The sequence below is a fragment of the Echinops telfairi genome, unplaced genomic scaffold (genome assembly GCF_000313985.2).
Source record: "Echinops telfairi isolate 266 unplaced genomic scaffold, ASM31398v2 ScPeMD7_19;HRSCAF=73, whole genome shotgun sequence".
Classification (NCBI taxonomy): domain Eukaryota; kingdom Metazoa; phylum Chordata; class Mammalia; order Afrosoricida; family Tenrecidae; genus Echinops; species Echinops telfairi.
In genome coordinates this window covers 5,994,651-6,016,454 of record NW_022103916.1, presented here as the reverse complement: position 1 = coordinate 6,016,454, position 21,804 = coordinate 5,994,651, and the positions used below count along the sequence as shown (strand labels likewise).

At 50.6% G+C, this 21,804-nt stretch overlaps 1 protein-coding gene across 1 annotated transcript in view; it reads left to right on the top strand.

Annotated features, from left to right (window-relative positions):
* Window positions 1–1,654: 1,654 nt before the first annotated feature.
* The window catches only part of UBA1 (ubiquitin like modifier activating enzyme 1), a 22,467-nt gene continuing 2,317 nt past the window's right edge, over window positions 1,655–21,804 (top strand). The window contains exons 1-20 of the mRNA XM_045288274.1: window positions 1,655–1,738; window positions 11,079–11,195; window positions 11,295–11,353; window positions 11,463–11,631; window positions 11,729–11,863; window positions 12,840–12,946; window positions 13,160–13,250; window positions 13,337–13,469; window positions 13,931–14,028; window positions 14,126–14,272; window positions 14,411–14,587; window positions 14,729–14,833; window positions 14,919–14,999; window positions 15,366–15,521; window positions 17,332–17,497; window positions 17,629–17,825; window positions 19,400–19,464; window positions 19,709–19,904; window positions 20,519–20,593; window positions 20,711–20,900. Coding sequence (XP_045144209.1) covers window positions 11,079–11,195; window positions 11,295–11,353; window positions 11,463–11,631; window positions 11,729–11,863; window positions 12,840–12,946; window positions 13,160–13,250; window positions 13,337–13,469; window positions 13,931–14,028; window positions 14,126–14,272; window positions 14,411–14,587; window positions 14,729–14,833; window positions 14,919–14,999; window positions 15,366–15,521; window positions 17,332–17,497; window positions 17,629–17,825; window positions 19,400–19,464; window positions 19,709–19,904; window positions 20,519–20,593; window positions 20,711–20,900 — 2,464 coding nt within the window. The 5' untranslated portion in view covers window positions 1,655–1,738. The remainder of the gene's footprint in view (window positions 1,739–11,078; window positions 11,196–11,294; window positions 11,354–11,462; window positions 11,632–11,728; window positions 11,864–12,839; window positions 12,947–13,159; window positions 13,251–13,336; window positions 13,470–13,930; window positions 14,029–14,125; window positions 14,273–14,410; window positions 14,588–14,728; window positions 14,834–14,918; window positions 15,000–15,365; window positions 15,522–17,331; window positions 17,498–17,628; window positions 17,826–19,399; window positions 19,465–19,708; window positions 19,905–20,518; window positions 20,594–20,710; window positions 20,901–21,804) is intronic.

Sequence of the window (21,804 nt, the reverse complement as noted above, 5' to 3'; positions counted from 1 at the left end):
TCTAGTCTACCCAGACTAACACACAAATTAAAAAGAAATTACAGCTTTGAAAACCCTATGGGGGGCAGTTCTACTGTAAATTCACTTAGAGTCAGAACCGGCTCCACAAGCGGTGTTGGTTTCTTGTCGTTTTTGCTCATTCCTCACCAACTACATAGACTTCTGTGCTGCTCCTCAAACATACTGAGTTCTGTCCAACCACAAGGCTTTGCATTTGGTGTTCCTTTTGCCTCGAATGCTTTCACCTACATCTACCTGTGACCCAGTTCCTACACCTGATTTGTTCCTCACTGTTCAAGTGCCACCTCCTCAGTCTTTCCCGAAGGACTTTAGATGGTGTTTCAAGGGGAGGGTTTGTCTGATGAGACAAAATCTTGATAATTCCGAGGGCAATGGCCTTGCTACATTCCTTGCTCTAGTCTCGTGGCCCTGCACTTAGTAGATGCTTAACAAATCATTTTCCAATGAACAAACTTAGAGGTTGTGGACAGGATATGAGATTCAGAATTGAGTATAAAGTGATCCCATTATCTGACATTGCAGCCTGTCCCCACAGATTTCCCCTTCCCTTGCCCTATTTCCTCTCATAGCATTTAGAAGTTAGCATATGTATAAAACCTAAACTCACTGATTGAAGTCATGCTGTAGCTTGTAGCAGCCCTACAAGAGAGGGGAGAACTGCTCCAGTGGATTTCTGAGACTGTTCATGGGAGTAGAAATCCCTGCTTTTGTCTCGCAGAGGCTAGTGGTTTTGACCTGCTGGCCTTTCGGATTGCAGTCCAATGCATAACCACTACTCTAAAGCATAGGTGTACAATGTTGTATGTGATGCAATACATACAATATGTATACAATAATCAGTAATCAGGGCTCTATAGCATATGTATACAATGCTAATTTGAGTCACTGTTAACATATTTCAGGATGAATCGATCCATATCATTGATGTTTCCCCAACCCTCGACTTTACCAATTCATGTTTCTTTATGTGATATATATCCATGCATTAATATATAAATACATTATGTAATATAGTTAACAGGAGTCAAATTTATCATATAAAGATGTAAATAATTTTTAGCTACACTATACATATGTGCATGGTATGATATATAATTGATATGATAGTCACATGTATTTATTATAATACATAACTTATAGGTGAAGCTGTGCTTTTTGCTTCTTATGTTTATGGCCTGTCACTGATTAGAATGTCAGTGCCATGAGTCCCTGGCCCGCAGTGCAAGCTCCATGCATGTCACATGAATGAACTCCTTTGATCACCTGAGTCTCAGTCCCTCCTTCGGTAGGACAGGTGTCTTTCCGTCTGGAGGCACCCCCACGTTCGTCTCCCTTTTTCCTCTCCCAAGAGCGCTGCGCCTGCAGTTCAGGGTTACATTTGCCCACACTTTGAGCCAGAGATACCCACCACGTGCACCAGGCACTGGCCAGACAGGACTACAATCCCCAGCATGCCCCACACCGTGGGGCACTATCACAATTTACAGGGGTGTTTGGGTCTGAAGCAGGCGCGAATGGCGCGGGAGTAGGGCCGGGTGCCCCTGAAGCCCAGAGCCTGTGGTAGGATCCCGCCACGGGGCCCTAGAGGCCCCGCGCGCTTCTGAGCTCCGCGCAAACTCTAGCTCCTCTTGCAAGACCGAGGGGGCTTGCTTTTCCGCTGCCCCGTGGCTCCGGCTCAGCTCCGACAGGAAGGCGAGGCTTCCGCCCAGCCCAGGGGGTAAGCTGGAGCAGGCCCCCCCGCATCCCACAGCATTTAGGAGAGGGCACTCCACTTCGGGACTCCCTAGTGGGTGCATTCGGTGGCTCCTGGCCCCGGATGGCACGTTTTGGAAGGACCCTTTGGAGGTGGTGTTTTAGGAGTCTGGGGTGGGACGGGGGAAGCCTTTGGGGGGGGAATCCCCCCTCGGAGGCAGTGTTCGGAGGGACGTTTGGGGAGATACTTAGGGTCCGTGTTGGAGTCGTCTGTCCCAGAGGGAGGATTTGAGGTGTTTCCCCAAGACGGAGGAGGCGGAGTTAGAGGTTCCTGAAGTCAGAACGGGATTTTCGGAGAGTGTATCAGGAACTGTCTCGATGACAGTGTGTTTTGGGGCGTTTACGACTGAGGTGGCATTTGAAAGGTATTTATGGCCATTGTGACCTCTGATGGTTCTATTATGGGGTGTTTCTTGCACGTGGGGAGTAAGGGTGGTGAAACAGCACACTGGGGTCCACACGTGTTTAAAGAAAAGAGCCCCTGCTGTGCTCAGGGACTTTGGAACCCAGACTGCTAAGTTTTTCCTGAGGAGGTATTTTTGCACTTCATTCAAGGTGAGTATCAGGTAGTGAATTATGCATAAAGGGGCGGGTCAGTGTGCTGAGGGGGGATTTGATTATTCAGGCCGGCAAGGAGAGCCCAGAGGTTTCTGCATGCGTTCCAGGGACCCATCCCCTCCCCATTGCCATCCAGTGGATTCGTTCTCCTAGTTGACGCGATAGGGCCAGGAGAGCGGCCTCAGGGAAGACACTGCCACATCTTTCTCCTGCAGAGCCGAGCAGCTGGTCGATTCAAATCTGCGACTTTTCTGTTAGCAGCAGAGTACTTAGCTACAGTGCCAACCAGAGCTCCTCTTTCTAAGGGAGTTGTGTCTAATTCATGAGGAGCATGGCTTTTTCAGCCTTTTCTGCATAGACCCCTCTTACAGGTTCCAGGTGTAAGCCTTGTGTTTAGCGCCTCCTGCGTTTCTTACTTCCCAATCCACCCCCTCACCACCAACCCACTGTTGTCTAGTAGATTCTGATTTATAGGGACCCTATAGAGCAGACGAGAAATGTCCTGTAAGGGGGGGTGGGGGTTCTGTGCCTCTACATCGTTCTGTGGCCTCTTCTTTCTCCTGAGGAGTGACTGGTGGGTTTGAACCTCAACCTCGCTCTGCGCCAACCAGCCGAGGAGGGTTCCTTTTGTTATTCCTTAGAGTTCCATATCCCAGATTATCAACAAAGGCTCTGGATTCAAATCCCATTGATCCTCCAGCTATGTGATCTTTGGCAAATCTTCTGAGTCTGGGGAAATGAGTATGAGGCTAAAGATGCTAAAATTATCAGAGTTGTTTAACTCGTTGTGTTGTTAGCTCATTTAGTCTCCACAACAACCCTAGGAGGTAGGCGATTGCCTCCTCCTTTTAGAGATGAGGAAACTGGGGCACAGTTAGGCTGGGTAATTTGCCTGAAGATTACACAGTCAGGATTCAATCCCAGCTGGTCAGAGTGTGCCGGCTTAGTCAAAGACCACAATGTCGCCCCCCTCCTCAATGTAGTAGTAGTACCACTAATGGAAGCCATCGTAGGCATTCCGTTAGAAGTGCTTTTGATGTATTTACTCATTTAAACTCTCTCACAAGGTAGGTCAGTAAAACTATTACTGTTTCCAGTATGGCCGGTGAGACCAAGTCCCAGAGGGGTGAAATGTCTGGTCCCAGGTCACATAGTCATTGGCTGTCAGAAATGTGAAGGTTTAAGGCCTCTCTAAAGAGGTCAGCTTTGATTTGAGACCTGAAGAACAAGGCAGAACCTGTTTCCACCTCTGCCAAACAGGACTAATAAAAAGAGCATCTTCTGAGGTTCCCTGAAGAGGATATCAATGTCCCCAAACACCGTTACGACATACCCCAGAGCACATAGTTGGCGATCAGTTTAATGTGATCTGTTGGGTTCTTACTATATTCCTGGTTCCATGGAATATAGTCCTGTCTGGTGACTTGGTAGACTGTTCTGCTTTTGGAGAATTCTTCGGGGAGACCACTTCTGAAATAATGATCCAAGGTGAGGGTTTCTGTAGTGAAGGGGCATTCTGTCATCCATTACTAATTTTGTATTAATAAAAATAATGTATTTGTTTAGTACCTTTATAGTACTTTTATCCCAGCAATAGTCTAACCTCATTAATTCGTATTCTTTGATTTTCTTAATTTATTTCAACCCCTCAAGAGGGGTGGGTTCTGTTTTCCAATCTCGCCGGGCCGAGTCAATTCTGACTCATAGTGACTCAATGAGACAGGATAGAACTGTGCCTGTGGGCTTCTTTACGGGAGTAGGAAAGCCTCATCTTTCTCCCTTGCGAGCTGCTTGTGGTTTTGAACTACTGACCTTATGATTTGCAATCCAATGCATACCTTACCATGCCACCAGGGGCCCCTTGGGTTCTTCTACTCACGCTCCTCCGTTTTGTAGTTTCGGAAACTGAGGCAGATGCCAAAGGCATGTACCACGTCCGCATTAGATGGGATCATGGCAGCCCTGGTTCAGGAGCAGTTCACGGCTGGGGAGGAGGGGGCTTTACTCCCTTTGTCGAGCTGCAGCACCATCTTTCATTATTCATGAGTGGGGCTGTGTGGCCATGTTGTCCTGGCAACTAGGCTAAAGCAGCGTAATCCCTTCCAGCTGGGCAACAGCGTTCTTGAGTGCATAATTCATGAATCTGGGAGGGTTCTTTTTTGACCCCTCTGGGTTTCCAGGTTGAGTTGCTGCAGTGGTGTCATTCATTATTCATGAACAGGGAAACTATTTTCTCTGCAGCAAGTAGCCCGTTCCCCCTGCTTACTGGATATCAGGTGCAGCAATGGGCGGGCCTGCCCCTTTTGTTCCAGCCCACTGGGTTTATGTATTATTCATGAATAAGATGTGGATTTGGCTCCCCTGGTTTCAGGGTAGGGCTGATGCTGCATCATTCATTATTCATAAATCGTGGGGCGTGTCCTCCATATTTAACACTTGCTTTCTGGTTGCAGAGTGTTAGCCAGCCTCATGCATAATTCATAGTGAGAAAGCTGGCCTTCATACCCTTTCTTGGTTTCCTGAGAGTCTAGCTGCAGCAAGCAACTCACTCACTCATGTTTTCCTGAGGCTTAGCCTCTATGTAGAAGGAATCTTGGTGGCGTATGGTTTACTTGTTGGGCAGCTAACCACAAGGTCAGCAGTTCGAAACCACCAACTGCTCCTCGAGAGAAAGATGAGGTTTACTACTCCTGTAAAGCATTACAGTCGCAGAAGCTCAGAGGGGCAGTTCTACTCTGCCCTATAGGGTCACTCTGAGTCGGAACAGACTCAGTGGCAGTGAGTTTGAAGTTTGTGTTTTTGAACCTCTAGAGGCCGGAGCCCTGGTGGCGAAATGGTTACTCGTTGGGCTGCTAACCGCAAGGTCAGTAGTACAAAACCCCAGCTGCTCCTCTGGAGAAAGATGGGGCTTTCTACTCACAAAGAGAGTACCACTTAAAAGAGTTTCAATCTCCCCTAAAGAGTTACAATCTCAAGAGGGAACCGATTACAAGGAACTATATGTGACCTCCTCCCTGGGGGCAGACAACCGAAAGGTGGGTGAAGGGAGACGTCGGACAGGGCAAGATATGACAAAATACCAATTTATAAACTATGAGGGAGGGGGGAGAGGGGAGGGAGGGGGAAAATGAGGACCTAATGTCAGGAAAAATGAGGACCTAATGTCGGGGGTTTAAGTGGGGAGAAAATGTTTTGAGAATGATGTACAAATGCGCTTTACACAATTGATGTGTGTATGGATTGCGATAACAGTTGTATGAGCCCCTAATAAAATGTTCAAAAAGAGTTACAATCTCCCTTGAAGAGTTACAGTTTCTATGAAGAGTTACAGTATCCGAAATCCGAAACCCACAGGGGCCTTGTTCTAGTCCCTTGGGTGTGAATCAGAATTGACCTGAGGGCTAGGCAGGGAGTTTGGCTTGGTCCGCCCCGGCCCCCGGCCCCCGGCCCGCCCGCGCGCGCCCTCCGTGGGACAGCTAGCAGGAGAAGCGGGCAGCTTTCTATTCCTCTGAAGAGTCTCGGCAACCCGGTGAGCCCGAACGGACGCCGCAGCAATGAGTTGAGCATGAGGTCGCTGTGCGCCAGCCGGGACTTGAGAGAGGTTTGGAGGGTGTTTGAACGGTTTTCTTCGTCACATAGCCACCAGATGGAGCTGTTCTCTTGCCACCAATTTTCGTCGTCGGAGGGCTGGGAACCTTATACAAGATTCATGAGAGGGTGCGGCTGGCTTGCATCCGGGCTCCTGGGGGTGGGGCACACGGTTTTGTTCCGGCCTTGGGCTCCGCGGCCGCCATCTTGTGTCAGCGGATAAGGTGAAGGAGGTAGCCGGACGTTCAGTAGCACCACGGACTGGGGAGGAGAAGGCGGCGGCGGCGGCGGCGATTCTAGGTGGCCTAGGTGGCCCAGGCAGAGGGGAGGAGGAGAAAGAGGGCGGCGGCCGGGCTTGGCTTCGGCTCCTTGAGGCGTTGGCGGCGGCACGACCCGGGGAACCGGCATTGGTAACAAATGATCTTTCTGGGTGCCTCGCCCGGGACGGGTGTCGGGAGGCATTGGAGAAGCCTGGGAAGCGCTGGGCCGGGCTGATGTCGGGATGGACAGCGGTAACTCTAGGGGCCTCTGCGGGATGGGCTGGAGGCGGTGGGGGGGGCGGCGGGAGGCGCCCAGATCCCAGGGGCAGAGGGGACCCCCCCCCATTCTGGACCACTCCCTCCTCAGGCTCAGCGATCTGACCTTGAGTTTAGGTCCCCCTCCCTCACTGGAATCGACTTTCAAGACTCCCTGGCAGTATTCTAATTCTAGAAGCTGACCCCCCTGAGGACCTTCCAACTCTGATCAGAACGCTCTGCACTCACCCATCCTTCAGGCTCAACGTTCTATGTTCCATAGCACACCTCCAGTATATGCCATTCATAAACTGCCTCCAGGATTTGCTTGCCCCGGCCCCCTCCCTAATCCCTCCCCCCCCTCCCCCGTCTGACAGCCCTGCGCTTGAGTGTTTGCCCTCGCAGCCTGCAAGAAGAGCCAGCCCCTTGGGAGAGCCCTTATGAGGCTTCTCGAACACATCTTCCCCCGGACTTCCACCTCCCACCTCGCTTACATGCGCACACATGCCCAGTGAGCTTCCAAAGCCATTTGAACCCCTGTAAGCAATCCTTTCCCCACATTTCCGAGCTCTCCCTGCCACACCCTGGCTCTAGAATCCTCCATTAGAGGGCCAAATTTTGATTTAAAGTGGGCTACCCTACTCTCCCTTCCCTTGGCATCTGCCTTTAGAGACTACCTCCAGACACCCCTAGCCCCAGCATTTGCTCTCAGTGGCCAGACTCCACCCTAGCCTAGTCTTTTAGGGAATGCCCCCTTTTTTGAGCTTCCAGTTGTCACTTCAGAGACTGCCGGGAGGAGACAGACAAGGCTCTGGGTGGGAGGGGAACTGTCCAGACACAATGCTAGGTCAGAGAGCCTTCAGCCAGCATCTCTATCCTATTTCCCCCTTTTATTGAGACCTCGTCACCCCTTCAGACTTGACTCCCCAATCCTACCTTGGACTCTGCCCTCAGAAGCTGACCCGGGTTTCAGTCTCCTATTACAGATACCTGAATCTCACACTAGGTCTCACAGTCTGTCGTCAGAGCCTTTGAGGACCCCAGCACCTTCGACAGAGACCCTCAGCTTCTGCTTTCAGCCTCCTGGGATCTCAACCTCTTGTCAGACATTCCTTTCCCCAGTAGGCCCAGTTCTCATCAGCGTGGAAAGCCCCCTCTAGGACTCTATTAGTAGAGCTTCCACAGGGTCCAACACGATTAGTCAGATGAAACCCAACCCCACTTAGTCAGTGTCTGCTTGTTCAGCTTTTTGACGCCTGAACCATCTAAGCTCAGCCTCCTCTTTCCACACCCTCAGTTGTACGCCCGTAGCATGTGCTCTGAGGGAGCAACCACACAGCCTTTGTGCCCCATGGGAAATGCTTTCTCACGGGTCTCGGCAGAGTCATTCTACCTCCACGCCTTCAGACTTTCAGGACCCTCTCCTTTCAAAGAGCTGCCCCTGCAGACCTTCCCTGTACACCCACCTAGTTAGTCATCCTTGGGCCTCTGCTAGCACTCTTGCAATTTCCTGACCCCCAAAAGATACAGATTGGAGTATTTCCCAAGACTCCTCACACTTACTTTGACCATCCCCTTTCCCATCTGTCAGAGCCGTAATGGGCTCAAGCTAGCACCGCCTGCCCACCTTCCTGCCCGCCTGCCTGCCCGCCTGCCTGCCTGCTTTCTCAAGCCTCCAGCCATTTCCCAGTTGAGCCCTCCCATAAGTCTCCAGCCCTTCTCCTTGCTTTTAACTTCTCCACCCTGATGGCCCAACCGGCCCCTCTCTCAAACCTACTCCGGGATCCTTAAGTTCTCCCGGCCAGGTGTAAGCCCGCTCTAAGCCCCAGGTTCAGCTTTGCAGAGCAATTTACAGTACAGGGAGTCCCCAACCTAACAACTACTTTCTGTCAGTTCTGAGGGAAGAAAGTCAAAGTGCTTAAAAAAAAAGTTCATAGCCTGCAATGTTCTGAGCAGTGAATTATAGTATTGAACATACAGGAGTGAGCAAGTGAGGCAGGCCACCAGGAGCAAATACATACTGCAACATTTGGTAGACAGAATTTGTTACTTAACAAATTAAATGTATCACAAAAAAGAAACAACCCGCACCCTGCCCGGTGGTGGAAGTTAACTAACTTAAGTGTTTGAACTCCTCCTAATGGCTGCTGGGGAAACTTGTGGGAGAAAGGCTACAATGTTTTTTGTTTTACAATGTTTGGGTGTGTGCGGGCAGGTTTTAGTGCCAGCCCCTTTCTGCTCGCCTTGGAACAAGGCAGTGAGTTCCAAAGCCCTGCGCTTTTTTTCTTCCCCACCCCCAAAACTGTGCACTTGAAACCCACTTTGACCCATCAGCCCAAATCTGCGTACATCTTTGTCCCGAGCACTAGGGGCTCACAGGAGAAAGGTCTAGATCATTCTGACCTTAGATCATCTCTGATTTAGGGAATGGGGAGATGGTGTGTCCCAAATAAATAAGCTAATGATAATGCAAGGAAATTACTGAGGAAAGGAGGCCACTACAGCTTCCCAGGGAAGAGATCATGTTCTCGGGTTGCTGAGCTCTGATCACAGACCTTGACTTCTTTAACCCTTGCAGCAGCCCCTCAAGGATGGTTCTGTTTGTCCCTGCTTTTGGAGAAAATGGGGCTCAGAGGAGGTGAGAGCCCTGCCCCAGATCACAGAAGAAATAGATGGAAAATAGGATTTGCCTTTGTCCCTCTATTAACTAACCAAGCCTCTACCTATCCAGATTGGTTCTTGGTGTTTCCACCAATTCTGCTGGCTGACTCTGGGCCCTAGCCCTCTTCCCAAATCCCCCCTCCCTTGCCCTCTGTGGACTGGGGGAGCCCTGAGCTATGTGCAGACTTTATTCACCCAGGCAGTATTTGGCAAACAATCCTTAACTGGCTGTGTGACGTTAGGCAGGTGAGTGGAACTAGCTGAGCCTGTGCTTTTCTTATCTGTGATGTGTGGGTATGAGGTTATTTGGTTCTGGGTGGTTTGTTAGGGATTAACAAAGGCCTTTACCCTGTGACTGGCAGACAGTAGGCGCTGGGTAGGGAACTCCTCCTACCTTTGTGATCAGAGCTGGAGTGTGACTGAGGCCCGGATGGGGGTACTTGGGGCGATTTGGTTTCAAAACTGTTGTAGGAGTACTTTTGTGAGGAAACGCTTATGAGGAACATAGAGTGTGCGGAGAAATGATTCCAGGCCCTGTTGTCTCAGGTCCCAGTGTAGGGATCCAGGCCCACCCTCTCGATACCCCTCCTCCCCTTTTACAGGAGAGTAGATTGTTCTCTTGCTAGAATCTAATGTTTGACCCTTGGCAAGTAATTTGACCTCTGTGCACTCAGGTTTTCTCATTTGTCGCCCCAAGGCTTTAAAAGCTTGTTTTGCAGGGTCAGGGCCATTAGGATAAAACAAGGTCATGTTTTACTGGGAGGCTGCTTAGGCTTCGAGAGTCAGCAGACCCTGGTGTGTCTCAGCCCAGCCGAACTCCAGCAAGTCCTCCAACATCCTTGCAGGAATTTGCAAGGTAGTGGTGGGTGGGGTGCAGGTGTCACTGAATAGTAGTCCAAATCTCCTGGAGGTACCCTGAGGAAAAAGCGAGCTAGGGCTCGGGAAGGTCTTTGCAAGACTCTGGATACCTTCATCATTTCTGTTAACCTGTGTGTGTGGGTTCCACGTGCAAAGGAGGGGTTTGAAACATGTTTCTTTTCCTGCAACCTCTTTATTAGCCTGGGCCGGTTTTTCTGCTGCCAAAGCTGGGGCAGAAGGGACTTTGTAAAACCCTGAGCTCCTCTGGGGACTGAGGTGCCTGTGTGGCATATTCTGCTGTCACCCTACTCTCTGATTGGTAGCCAGGTCCCAGTATTGCGTGTGTGCCTGCCTGCCTGCCTGGAGCGAAGGGCAGGTAGAATGGTTGCTTGCCTGTGTATGAGTCAGAACTGACTCGCTGGCAGCGAGTTTGCTTTTTCGTTTACTCAGGGCCAAGCTTAGCCCTGGTTACATGTTTGGGCTGCTAACCAAAAAGGTCAGCAGTTTGAAACCACCAGCCAGCTGTTACTCGGGAGAGAGATGGGGCTTTCTACTTCCATAAAGAGTCTTGGAAACCCAACTGGGCAGTTCTACCCTGCCCTGTAGGGTCGCTGTGAGTTGGCATCGACTCAATGGCAGTGAGTTGGTTTGGAGTTTGGTGCCAAGCTTTATGTTCCGTGTTATTTCTTCTCATCTCAACCTCATGGAGTAGGTAAGTGACATTTTGATCTTTATGGGCGAGGAAACAGTCCTGTAGGGGTTAAATGCCATCTGCTGAGGAATGGAAGGGTGGAGATTTTAAAATGGGTCTGTTCTGAATCCATATCTCTCCTCCTACCTTCCCACAAATACATTCTCGTCATAGCTTTGATCCCCCAGGATTGGAGTCTTCCTCTCTCATTAAATTAAGCTGGAGAGAGGCAGATTACTTCATGGGCAGTGGCATGGATTTGAGTCAGATCCCCCGGTTTGAGTCTTTGACAGCTCTGTGACCTTGGAGAGGTCACCTCCCCTCTCTGTGCCTGTTTCCATCTTTCAGTCTTGTCATCCCCCGTAATCACCATCAACAGAAAAATTTAGCCACACGCATCAGGCTCACTTCAAACCCTACACTTTTCCTTCCAGATGTCCAGCTCGCCGCTGTCCAAGAAACGTCGCGTGTCCGGGCCTGATCCAAAGCCGGGTTCTAACTGCACCCCTGCCCACTCCGTGCTGTCCAAAGTACCCTCGGTGCCAACCAACGTGAGTGTCTTATCCCTGGAGGGTGGCGGGCAAGTCCTTTGTACTGCTGTCGCCCAGGTCTCCTAACTCTGCCTCTGCTCGTCCCCTCTCCATCCTTAGGGAATGGCGAAGAACGGCAGTGAAGCGGACATAGACGAGAGCCTTTACTCCCGGCAGTTGTAAGTAGGGCCAAGGACTGGCGGAGAGCTGGGAGGGGGCTTCTGTGAAGATTGGTTTGGGTGGGCCAGGCCCTGGCTCGACGTGTCCCCTAATCTCTTAACCTGGCAGGTATGTGCTAGGCCATGAGGCAATGAAGCGACTCCAGACATCCAGCGTGCTGGTTTCGGGCCTGCGGGGCTTAGGAGTAGAGATTGCCAAGAACATCATCCTTGGTGGGGTCAAGGCTGTCACTCTTCATGACCAGGGCACTGCTCAGTGGGCTGACCTCTCCTCCCAGGTACCTTCTCCCAGTTCCCTTTCCCTCTGCTGAGGAATTCCCCCTGCCCCACACCAGGCGTCTCAGCCACTTTCTTTCCTTACTGCATCCCTTTCAGTTCTACCTACGAGAGGAGGACATTGGCAAAAACCGGGCTGAGGTATCACAACCTCGCCTTGCTGAACTCAACAGCTACGTCCCTGTCAGCGCCTACACTGGGCCCCTCGTTGAGGACTTCCTTAGTGGCTTCCAGGTACCTTGGAGGCTTCCTGTCTAACTCTCCCAGCCCTTCTCTGGTTTGTTCCTTTGTTTAATATTTAACAGCCTTCTGCCAAGTTTTATGCCTCAGGAGGGAGGCTAGGGGATGCAGGCAGGATTTAGGCCCCAGACTTGCCCTTGGGGGCGCTCACAGCTTTTTAGGAGCACAGAACCAAATGGCCTAGGTGTGAGTGAGTCTCTAGCGCTCCTAATTGCGTGACCTTGAGCAAGTCCCTTACGGTAGCCTCCCGGGCCTCTTTTACCGTCTGTAGCATGGGGACGACAGCAATACCCATCTCATAGACTTGTGAATGTTGGGGTTTTTTCCCCTTTGTTTTCTTTCCGCATAAGAGTTTTTGCGAAAGTTAAGTGTAGCCGTGGCACACATGGTAAGGGCTATACAATAAAGTGACAGATTAACCTGGGACAGAATGAGGAGCCATGATTTTGCTTTGTGTGTCCCAGAGCACCACCACTGAGCCCTGACTGCTGTAGGAGTAGGAGCTCACCCTTGTAGGTCCCAGTGGGCACCCAGGCAGAGAGCACAGTTCCACAGATGCTGCCTGAGCAGATGTTTGGAGCATTGGAGCAGGTGGGTGTGGTAGTAGGGAGCTCAGACTTTGGGGACAGAATTTTACAGATCTTGTGTTTCCCAGAGCACAGCAGGGTCTAGGCAGGCAGCAGTGGGTGTTGGGGTCAAATGCATCATCTGGTCTCCCAACTATGCCTCCCCTAGGTACCTCTTTACTTTGCATCATGATCTAGGTAGGTATTTACCTCTTCATTGAGTGTCACCCTCTCAGGGTTTAATATACAGTAGGTACTATGTTTCTATTTGTAAAAGAGGGCTGGGCCAGCAAAGCCTGGGCATCTTTGCTTTAAGAACTTCTGAATTCTCTCCATAAACCTTTCTCCAGTCTCTCCTCCACCTCTTTGTGTGGCCCTTGGTCTAAGCCTCCACATTTTCACAGGTGGTGGTCCTTACCAACACCCCCCTGGAGGACCAGCTGCGAGTGGGTGAGTTCTGTCACAGCCATGGTATCAAGCTGGTGGTGGCAGACACACGTGGCCTGTTTGGGTGAGTGTCTGCCCCCGCTTCCCCCCCCAACCCCTACCCCTTCCAATTTTGTATTCTGTGTGTTCTCCTTTCCTTGTGTGGTATGAGCAGTGGCTGATCCCCAGCAGCGATGGGTTGAGTTTGTTTAGCAAGTTTTCACTGCATTTTGTGAGGCAGCTGGGGCCCCCACATGCGTGGAATGTGAGCACCAGGCCTTGTTGCCTCCCTCTGCAGGCAGCTCTTCTGTGATTTTGGAGAAGAAATGATCCTCACGGATCCCAATGGGGAGCAGCCGCTGAGTGCTATGGTTTCTATGGTCACCAAGGTGAGGAGATTCGCCCCAGGGGTCCTCCCTGTCTGCTCCTGGTCCCCGAGCGAGCCTGCAACTGAGACGCACTCCTCCTTTAACAGGACAGCCCTGGTGTGGTTACGTGCTTGGATGAGGCTCGACATGGGTTTGAGAGTGGCGACTTTGTCTCCTTTTCGGAAGTACAGGGCATGATCGAACTCAACGGAAATCATCCTATAGAGATCAAAGTCCTGGGTGAGCTAGGGTCATGGGGAACCAGAGGGGAAGACCGGAGATGTCTGGGGCTCTGACCAGGGGATTGAAGGGAAGCGACGTATCTGAAGTGCACCAGAAATGGAATCAGCCCTCTGGGTCTAACTGGTTTTGTTGGGTAATGGGGAAAGAGAGGCTTTTCCTAAGAGAATGTCCCTGGGATCTGAGCCGAGAAGGGAGAAGGCCTCTGGTGTTGGAACGAAGTCGATTCGAGGACCTCCTGGTGTCCGAGCTTTGGGCAGAGAGCAGAGAAAAGGGGCTTGCACTGTAGACTTGGGCGCAGGAAACGGGGTCTGGGGCAGAAATAAGATGATCTCTGCTGTCCAAGTGGAGCCCAGGGCAGGGAAGATGTGGCTCCTGATGTCTGAGCTGAGTTGGGTTTGGGCTTTCCCCCTGGCTCTTAGGGGGCTTGGGCGGACCGACTGCTTTCTCATCCACCCTAGGTCCGTATACTTTCAGCATTTGTGACACCTCCAATTTCTCTGACTATGTCCGGGGAGGCATCGTCAGTCAAGTCAAAGTACCGAAAAAGATTAGCTTTGTGAGTATCCAAGGAAAGTGGGCTTCCTGGGGAGAGTGGTGCTAGGCATTTCTAAGTGCTCCGTCCCTCTTTGGTCTGATGGCCCTGTCTTCCACAGAAATCCTTGCTGGCTTCACTGGTGAACCCTGACTTTGTATTAACGGACTTTGCCAAGTATTCTCGTCCGGCCCAGCTGCACATTGGCTTCCAGGCCCTGCACCGGTTTTGTGCTCTGCATGGCCGACCACCTCGGCCTCACAATGATGTAAGTAGGGGATGGGCGAGCCAACCAGGGTGCAGGGTTTTGGCATTGAAGCCCGCCATCTCTCGCTGTCCACCCTTCCTTCCTTTCCCTTCCTCCCAGTGGCCTGAAAGGCTCTCTTGGTTCTTTCTGTCCTTCTAGGAAGATGCACTGGAACTGGTGGCCCTAGCACAGGCTGTGAATGCACAAGCCAGACCATCAGTGCAGCAAGAGAGCCTGGACGAGGACCTTATTCGGAAGTTGTCATATGTGGCTGCTGGTGATCTGGCGCCCATCAATGCTTTCATTGGGGGCCTAGCTGCCCAGGAGGTCATGAAGGTCAGCACGGGTGTGGCAGGGCAGGGTGTTGGGGTGGGCCTGAGGATAGAGGCTCGGGCGAGGCACATTTCTTTATCATGTACTGTTCATCTGTGTTGAGCCCTGATTACTGACCATCTCCCCTCTCCTCCCTCACCTCAGGCCTGCTCAGGGAAGTTCATGCCCATCATGCAGTGGCTGTACTTTGATGCCCTGGAGTGTCTTCCTGAGGACAAAGATGCCCTCAGAGAGGACAAGTGCCTACCGGTATGTGAGTGGAGCCCCTGGGAAGGCATTGCTGGCATTTCCAGGAAGGCCTCTCTGTGACCCTCTTCTGCTTTGCATTTCTCAGAGGCAGAACCGTTATGATGGGCAGGTGGCTGTGTTCGGCTCAGACATACAGGAGAAGTTGGGCAAGCAGAAATACTTCCTGGTGAGTGGTCCTGGTGAGTGCTAGTGGCCTTCACCTCCCCTGGCCTCGGGCCACCTCTTCTCCAGTGTTCTGCCTCCCCAAGAGAGAATCTTTTAGTTCTTGAACCCTTGCCCTTGCCCCTGCCCCTTTCCCTTTGCTATTTTCTTTATCATGGGGGAAAGCTTGCTGCAGCCCCCCCATTTCTTCTCTTTGGTGCTTCACAGTTCCTCAGACGACTGCGCTATTTCTTATGACCATGGCACGTGAAGATGTGGCCTAGCCTCTCCCCTCTCCTGCTGTATCCAGGAAGAGTGAGGAGTAAGCAGTGACTTCGCACTAGCCTGAGTCACCCTGACCAGACTCTCTCTCTTCTTGGCCATCTGCTAGGTGGGTGCAGGGGCCATTGGCTGTGAACTGCTCAAGAACTTCGCCATGATTGGACTGGGCTGTGGAGAGGGTGGGGAAATCGTCGTCACAGACATGGACACCATTGAGAAGTCCAATCTGAACCGACAATTTCTGTTCCGGCCCTGGGACGTCACGGTGAGTGGGGTGGGAGTAGGGTTTTTGCCCTTTCATTTTTCCTCTGTCTTTTTCTTCTTTTCATTCTTCCTAGCAGAAGCCTTTCCACCTTGATCTTTCCTTCAACTTTCTTTTCCTCTCCATGATTCATTCAGCAAACCTTTCTTTGAGCCCCCGCTCCCATCAAATCTACCGTTTGCGAGAAGGACTCCTACCTAGGGCTTGGTGAATAGTCATTACCTCAATGGCTATGGATTATTACAGAGCAGTCAGCCAAGGGGAACACGGTGCATGGGAGGTGGGGAGACTAGGTACAAGTTTCCAAGAGTCTTCTCCCAGCAGGATCTGAGTTTAATTCCCCCAGCGATCAGTTGGACCAATACGTGTAAACTGTTGCCAACCAGGAAAGCTCATTAGAGACTCAGCCTCGGGGGGTTTTATTAGAGGCTGGTCACATAGACTTGTCTAATACCCTAAGTCCAGACTCTCAGAAGGAACGCAGGTGCTCAGCCTAAATCATCTTGTTTGCATGCAGTGTAGACACAGTGAGTGTACAAGACGGGGGAGGGGGGCACCCTCCTATAAGCCAAGTTCCCAGATGCCAGTTAAGAGCCAAACTAGCAGCTTACACTTGGCTTTGCTAACTCTTTCCTGCCCAGGGTTACACAGGAATCTATCTGGGACACCTGTAGGTGGCACTGTATTTGCTTGCCCAAAGTCTAGTCCCTTGTCATTCATGATTCGCCAAGTAGTTAGTTATTGAGGAAGTAGGTAGGTACTGTTCTGGGCACGTGGGATACACCACGGAAGGAGGATGCTCATCAGGGAGGCCGGCAGTTAAATACAGAAAGTCTATAAGTTATAAATGCTGTGCAAAGGAAATATAAAAACAAGCAGAGGGGAAATGGTGTCTGTAGTCAGCGTCCCAGATAGATTGCCATGTGCAGAGCGCTGCAGGAAGTGGTGGGACTGGTGCTTGACTGATGTGGTCGTGAAGCTAGGTACTGGTTTTGGATTAGGAATTCTTTTTTTCTCACCTTTTTAAAAGAAGAATGTGGCCGCTGGCCTTTGGTTCTGGCATGGGCTTGGGAATGACCCTCTCTAATTGTCAGCATGATTTCCAGGCTCCATATCTTCGTGGAAATTATGTTGAATAGCAATGGCAGGCCTGGCAACATCCCAGTCACAGGGAAAAAGAGTGCTCACATTTCTTAGGAATATCGAAGTGCCCTGGAGACAGTAGACATTCTTCAGAACAATATTATCAGTGATATTTTTATATTCCAGCACAGTTTATGTATTTGAAACCAACCTGTTTGTTTTGTATTTTCTCTCTGGAAACTGCCAGGAAATGGTCTTAAAGGAAATCATTAAACAAAATAGGGAAGTTGTGAGTGCCAGGTGAGGTTGGTTTGCTATTTTGGCTACAGTGGTTAAGGGAGGCGTCGTTGAGAAGGCCTCACTTCTGCAAAAGCTGTAAGGGAGGGACTAAGATGAGCTCTGGGGGAAGAGTGCTCCGGCATCTGCCCCCAAGCCCAGGTGCTGTTACTTACAATAGGTGTAGTCAGAAGAACAGATGTGTAACCCTGTGTCTTCAGTCTGTGTTTATCCACTGCTTCCTTTCTACTGCCCCTGTCCCAGCTGCCGTAACCCTCTTTGTGTGGCATTGCTACCGCTGATCTCTCCTGCTAAACCAGGGAGCTTCTTGAACTTGGGGCTCCGTTCTGACTAGTAAGTCAGTCAGTGTCCAGGCTGTCAGGTATATGGAGGAATGGCTGAGCTGTAGTCTTCCAAAATCCTCCTGGAACTGTATACCCCTTTGCTTCACTAGAAGTTGAAGTCTAACACTGCTGCAATAGCCGTGCACCAAATGAACCCACACATCCGGGTGATGAGCCACCAGAACCGCGTGGGCCCTGACACAGAGCGCATCTATGACGACGATTTCTTCCAAAATCTGGATGGTGTGGCCAATGCCCTGGACAACGTGGATGCCCGTGAGTATGGAGACAGGCAGGTGAAGAGGACAAGAGTAGGGCTGTGTGTGGGGCATGTGTGCCTTGTGCTTTTGTCATCTCTGGATATTTCTTTCGCAATTCCCAATTCCCCCTGCCCCCTTTCCTTGCAGGCATGTACATGGACCGCCGCTGTGTGTATTACCGGAAGCCCCTGCTGGAGTCGGGCACACTAGGCACCAAGGGCAATGTGCAAGTGGTGATCCCGTTTCTGACAGAGTCCTACAGTTCTAGCCAGGACCCCCCAGAGAAGTCCATCCCCATCTGCACACTGAAGAACTTCCCCAATGCCATCGAGCACACCCTGCAGGTGACTGATAGGCTTTGGGAAAAGGCTGAGTGGCTAGGCAGGTACCCAGACCACCAGACCTCTGGCATTCATGTACTGCACACGCCTACTTGGAAGAGAAACTTTTCTCCAAATTGGCCTCCTTCACTTCCCTACCCAGCAGCCTAAGTTTCTACGATGATTCATTGTAGTTTTCTTTATAACTTTGAAACTTTCTCAACATGTAAACAAAGTGTGAAAAACGATAAGCACTCAAATAAGATGCCACCATTGTTCATCTTCTGCCACATTTGATTCATAGTTCTTTCCCTTTGTGCTGGAACGGGCCATGGACACCACAACACTTCAGTATGCGTCTGCAGAGCGAGATTATGTTCTACAGAATAGAGCTTTCAACCTGGGCACCAAATACCACTTTAGGTGGGAGCTGCCCTGTGCGTTGCAGAAGGGTTAGCAGCATCCCTGGCTTCTCCACTCAGTACCAGCAGCTACTCTCCCGACCAGCTGTGACGACCAAAAGACCAAAATGCCTCAGGGGGGGCGGGTGGGCAGGCAGGCAAATTACCCCCAGCTGAGAACTGTTGTTGTCTAAACAAAACACCAGTTATCTTCGATACTCCGCTTTTCCCAACTATTGCCCAGATAGGTTTAACAGCTGGTTTGTCACAGTGATTCTGTTTATATGATGGGGCTTCAAAAAGTTCGTGTACCAATCCCATTATCTTTTGAGTTTCATTTTCCACAAGCCTTTGAAGCCGCCTTATATAATTGATGTAGACACAGCTGTACTTTCACAGAGCAAACCCACCTGGCCTACTGGCACCCAACCCCTTCCAGTCACTACCTACACCCAAGGGTACCCACAGTGCTATCAGAATGACTATTCCAGTTATGGGAGGGAGAGGTACTTCTGGGTATGTTTGTGTTTGTGCACCCACCACAGTCTCTCATGAGGCCATATGTGGTCTCAGACTTAAATCTCTGTGCTTCAGATTGCTCATCTGTAAAATGGGGATGACAGATGTATCGTGATTCCAGTGCTGTTTGAAGCTCACTTGAAATATGTCGAGATTTGCTTGTTCCTTCAGAGCAGCCCCCTCAGCTGGGCATTACTATATGTCTATCAGGAATGAGGACAAAGAGGTAAAGGTGTCCTCTTATGTACCCAAAGTCAACACTAGGTTGTATGTGGCAGAGTGAGGGCTTCAACCTGATTTTGTAACATCTTGAGACTCCCAAGTCACCATGTTCTAGGAATTCTCAGAGGGCAAGAGCCTCTACCTTGCTTTCTGCTGAGTCTCCCAGGCCTGGACCGGAAGCACTTGTGTTTTAGTCTAAATGTTCTCTCTCTTATTGAGGCCCAAACCTCGAGTAAGGTTCACTGGTCTTAAGAAGGCAGTTTTTCACATTTCCATACCGATTAAGAATAGATTTGCCTTGTGTGAACCACGGTGGTGGTGGGGAAAGCTGGGAAGCTGTGGGTAAGACTGTCCTCCCAGAGCGGCAGTGAGCTTCTGACTTATTTTTTTCCACTAACGCCTCTGGAAACCCATCTTGTCAGCATCACCCCATGTAATCTGTGTGCTCTGTTGCAGTGGGCTCGGGATGAGTTTGAAGGGCTCTTCAAGCAGCCAGCAGAAAATGTTAACCAGTACCTTACGTGAGTAGTCCAAACACTCTTTGCCCTATCTCCTTCCCACAAGCCAAGGCATCCTGTCTGCTTTCCTCAGCAGCAGGCAACCGTCAAGTGAATTCCTGACTACCTGGGCCTCATGCCACTATTGGGGGGTCAGGGATAGCTCTCCATGGAGGACATGATGATGGTGGTGGTGGTGGTGAGGGGAGAGTGGTATCCTGGAGCTGCTGAGTAATCCTACCCTTTTGCCCCAACTGATTCCTGATAGAGACCCCAAGTTTGTGGAGCGAACACTGCGACTGGCAGGTACCCAACCACTGGAGGTGCTGGAGGCTGTACAGCGTAGCTTGGTGCTGCAGCGACCACAGAACTGGGCCGATTGTGTGACCTGGGCCTGCTACCACTGGCACACCCAGTACTCCAACAACATCCGGCAGCTCCTACACAATTTCCCTCCCAACCAGGTAATTGGTGTTTGCTGGGTCCGTCTTCAGGTCAGGCCGCTGTCCCGTGAGGAGCCCACCCTGGCCTCTGTGGCTCATCCTACTCAGGTGCCTCAGGGCATGCAGACGTCAGAAGGAAGATGAAGCCCGGGTGGTTTTTGCACAGATAGATTTTCTCCCACCCCAAGGCCTTTTAAAAAGGGACCTGGCTTCTGTTCCTCTGACTTGTGGCATGCCAAATCTCCCAGGCAGCTTCAGAGATTGAAGGGGAGACATTTTGGAGTTAAGACTACAAGAATCGTTATTGGGTCATAAACCTCAGCTCCTTTTCAACTTGGGGCAAGTCATGTAGCTCTTCTCTGAATAATAATCGATTTCATTGGGGGGGGCTAGTGTGAGGATTGATTTTTATTAATATTATGCTGGTAAGAGTTTAAGTAGCTGTGGTCTTGGTACAAACTGTTCAGAAATTGGTAATTGTTCACACAGCAATGTTTCTGGCTCACCCCGGCACTAGATTCTCCATTTATAGTCTGGGGATTTTATGGTTGTATCCAGGACCAGGGTGATTGATTGGGATTGTCAGGCCTCCACTCTCAGGTCTTGCTCCACCTCAAATCTCCTCACCCTCTTAGCTCACAAGCTCAGGAGCTCCGTTCTGGTCTGGGCCCAAGCGATGTCCACACCCTCTTACCTTTGATGTCAACAATGTAAGTCTGCTCTGGCGTCTCCTATGATCAAGTGGAGAATGGGTGAGTGAATCGGAGGTGGAGGCTTTTCAAATGAGGGCCGGTGTGCTCACCTCTCCATGTCCTGCCTTCTCTCAGCCTCTGCACTTGGACTACGTGATGGCTGCCGCCAACCTGTTTGCTCAGACCTATGGGCTGACCGGTTCTAAGGACCGAATTGCTGTGACTGCACTCCTACAGTCTGTGCACATCCCTGAATTCACCCCCAAGTCTGGTGTCAAGATCCATGTCTCTGACCAGGAGTTGCAGAGCGCCAATGCCTCTGTTGGTAAGGGTGCTTAGTTATTCGGAAGGGGCCATCCCACCCCCACAGTCCTTTGGCCAGGGCTGCATGCTTTGATCTCCCATTAATCTCCCAATCTTGTTCTCTGTAGAGAATGAATCTGTAACTTTTGACTCCTGTAGTTACCCTTCCATGTCACTCCCACCTGCCCTCCTAATATATTCTCCAATTCCTCTTCATATACATATTCAGCTTTCTTCCCAAACAAATACTTACCCAGTGTTCCATAAAACATAAAACTAAAACACTCATTGCCATTAAGCCCATGCCAATGCATGCTGACCCTACAGGACAGAGTAGAATTGCCCTTGTGGGTTTCCAAGATTTAACTGTTCACCGGAGTAGAAATCCCCATCTTTCTCCCATGGAGTAGCTGGTGGTTTCGAACTCCTGACCTTGAGGTTAGCAGCCCCACTCCTAACCAGATACCAACCTTAATCTCCATCACGCATGTGCTCTCTCTCTCCTGTCCCCAGTTTTCACCTTTTGTATATACCTCTTTCCAATTTCCTCTCCCACTTCCTTCCATAGCTCTTCCTATCATCCATGTCTATTTCAACCTTCTCCTCATTCTGTCTTTTCCTTCCCCCATGCTTCTCTGTGAGCCTGAGTTTCTGTATCAGTCTCAGATCGGTAACCTGCCCCATCTTGAACTCTACCACATTTGTCACAGTGGCTTCATTCCTCTTGCTTACTGGCTCGAGAGAGAACTCCCTCCACTTCTGCCCTTTGCAGGTGTACACTCTCTGCTCTTCTCCATTGCCACTTGTCTATCCCGGATGGCTCTTTCCAAATTCTTTATCTGCCTGAATCCCTTTTGCCACACACACCCTGCTGCCACTCAGCCCCGGGTCTGCGGTCTAAGGGGCTGATGTGTTCTTTCCTTCCC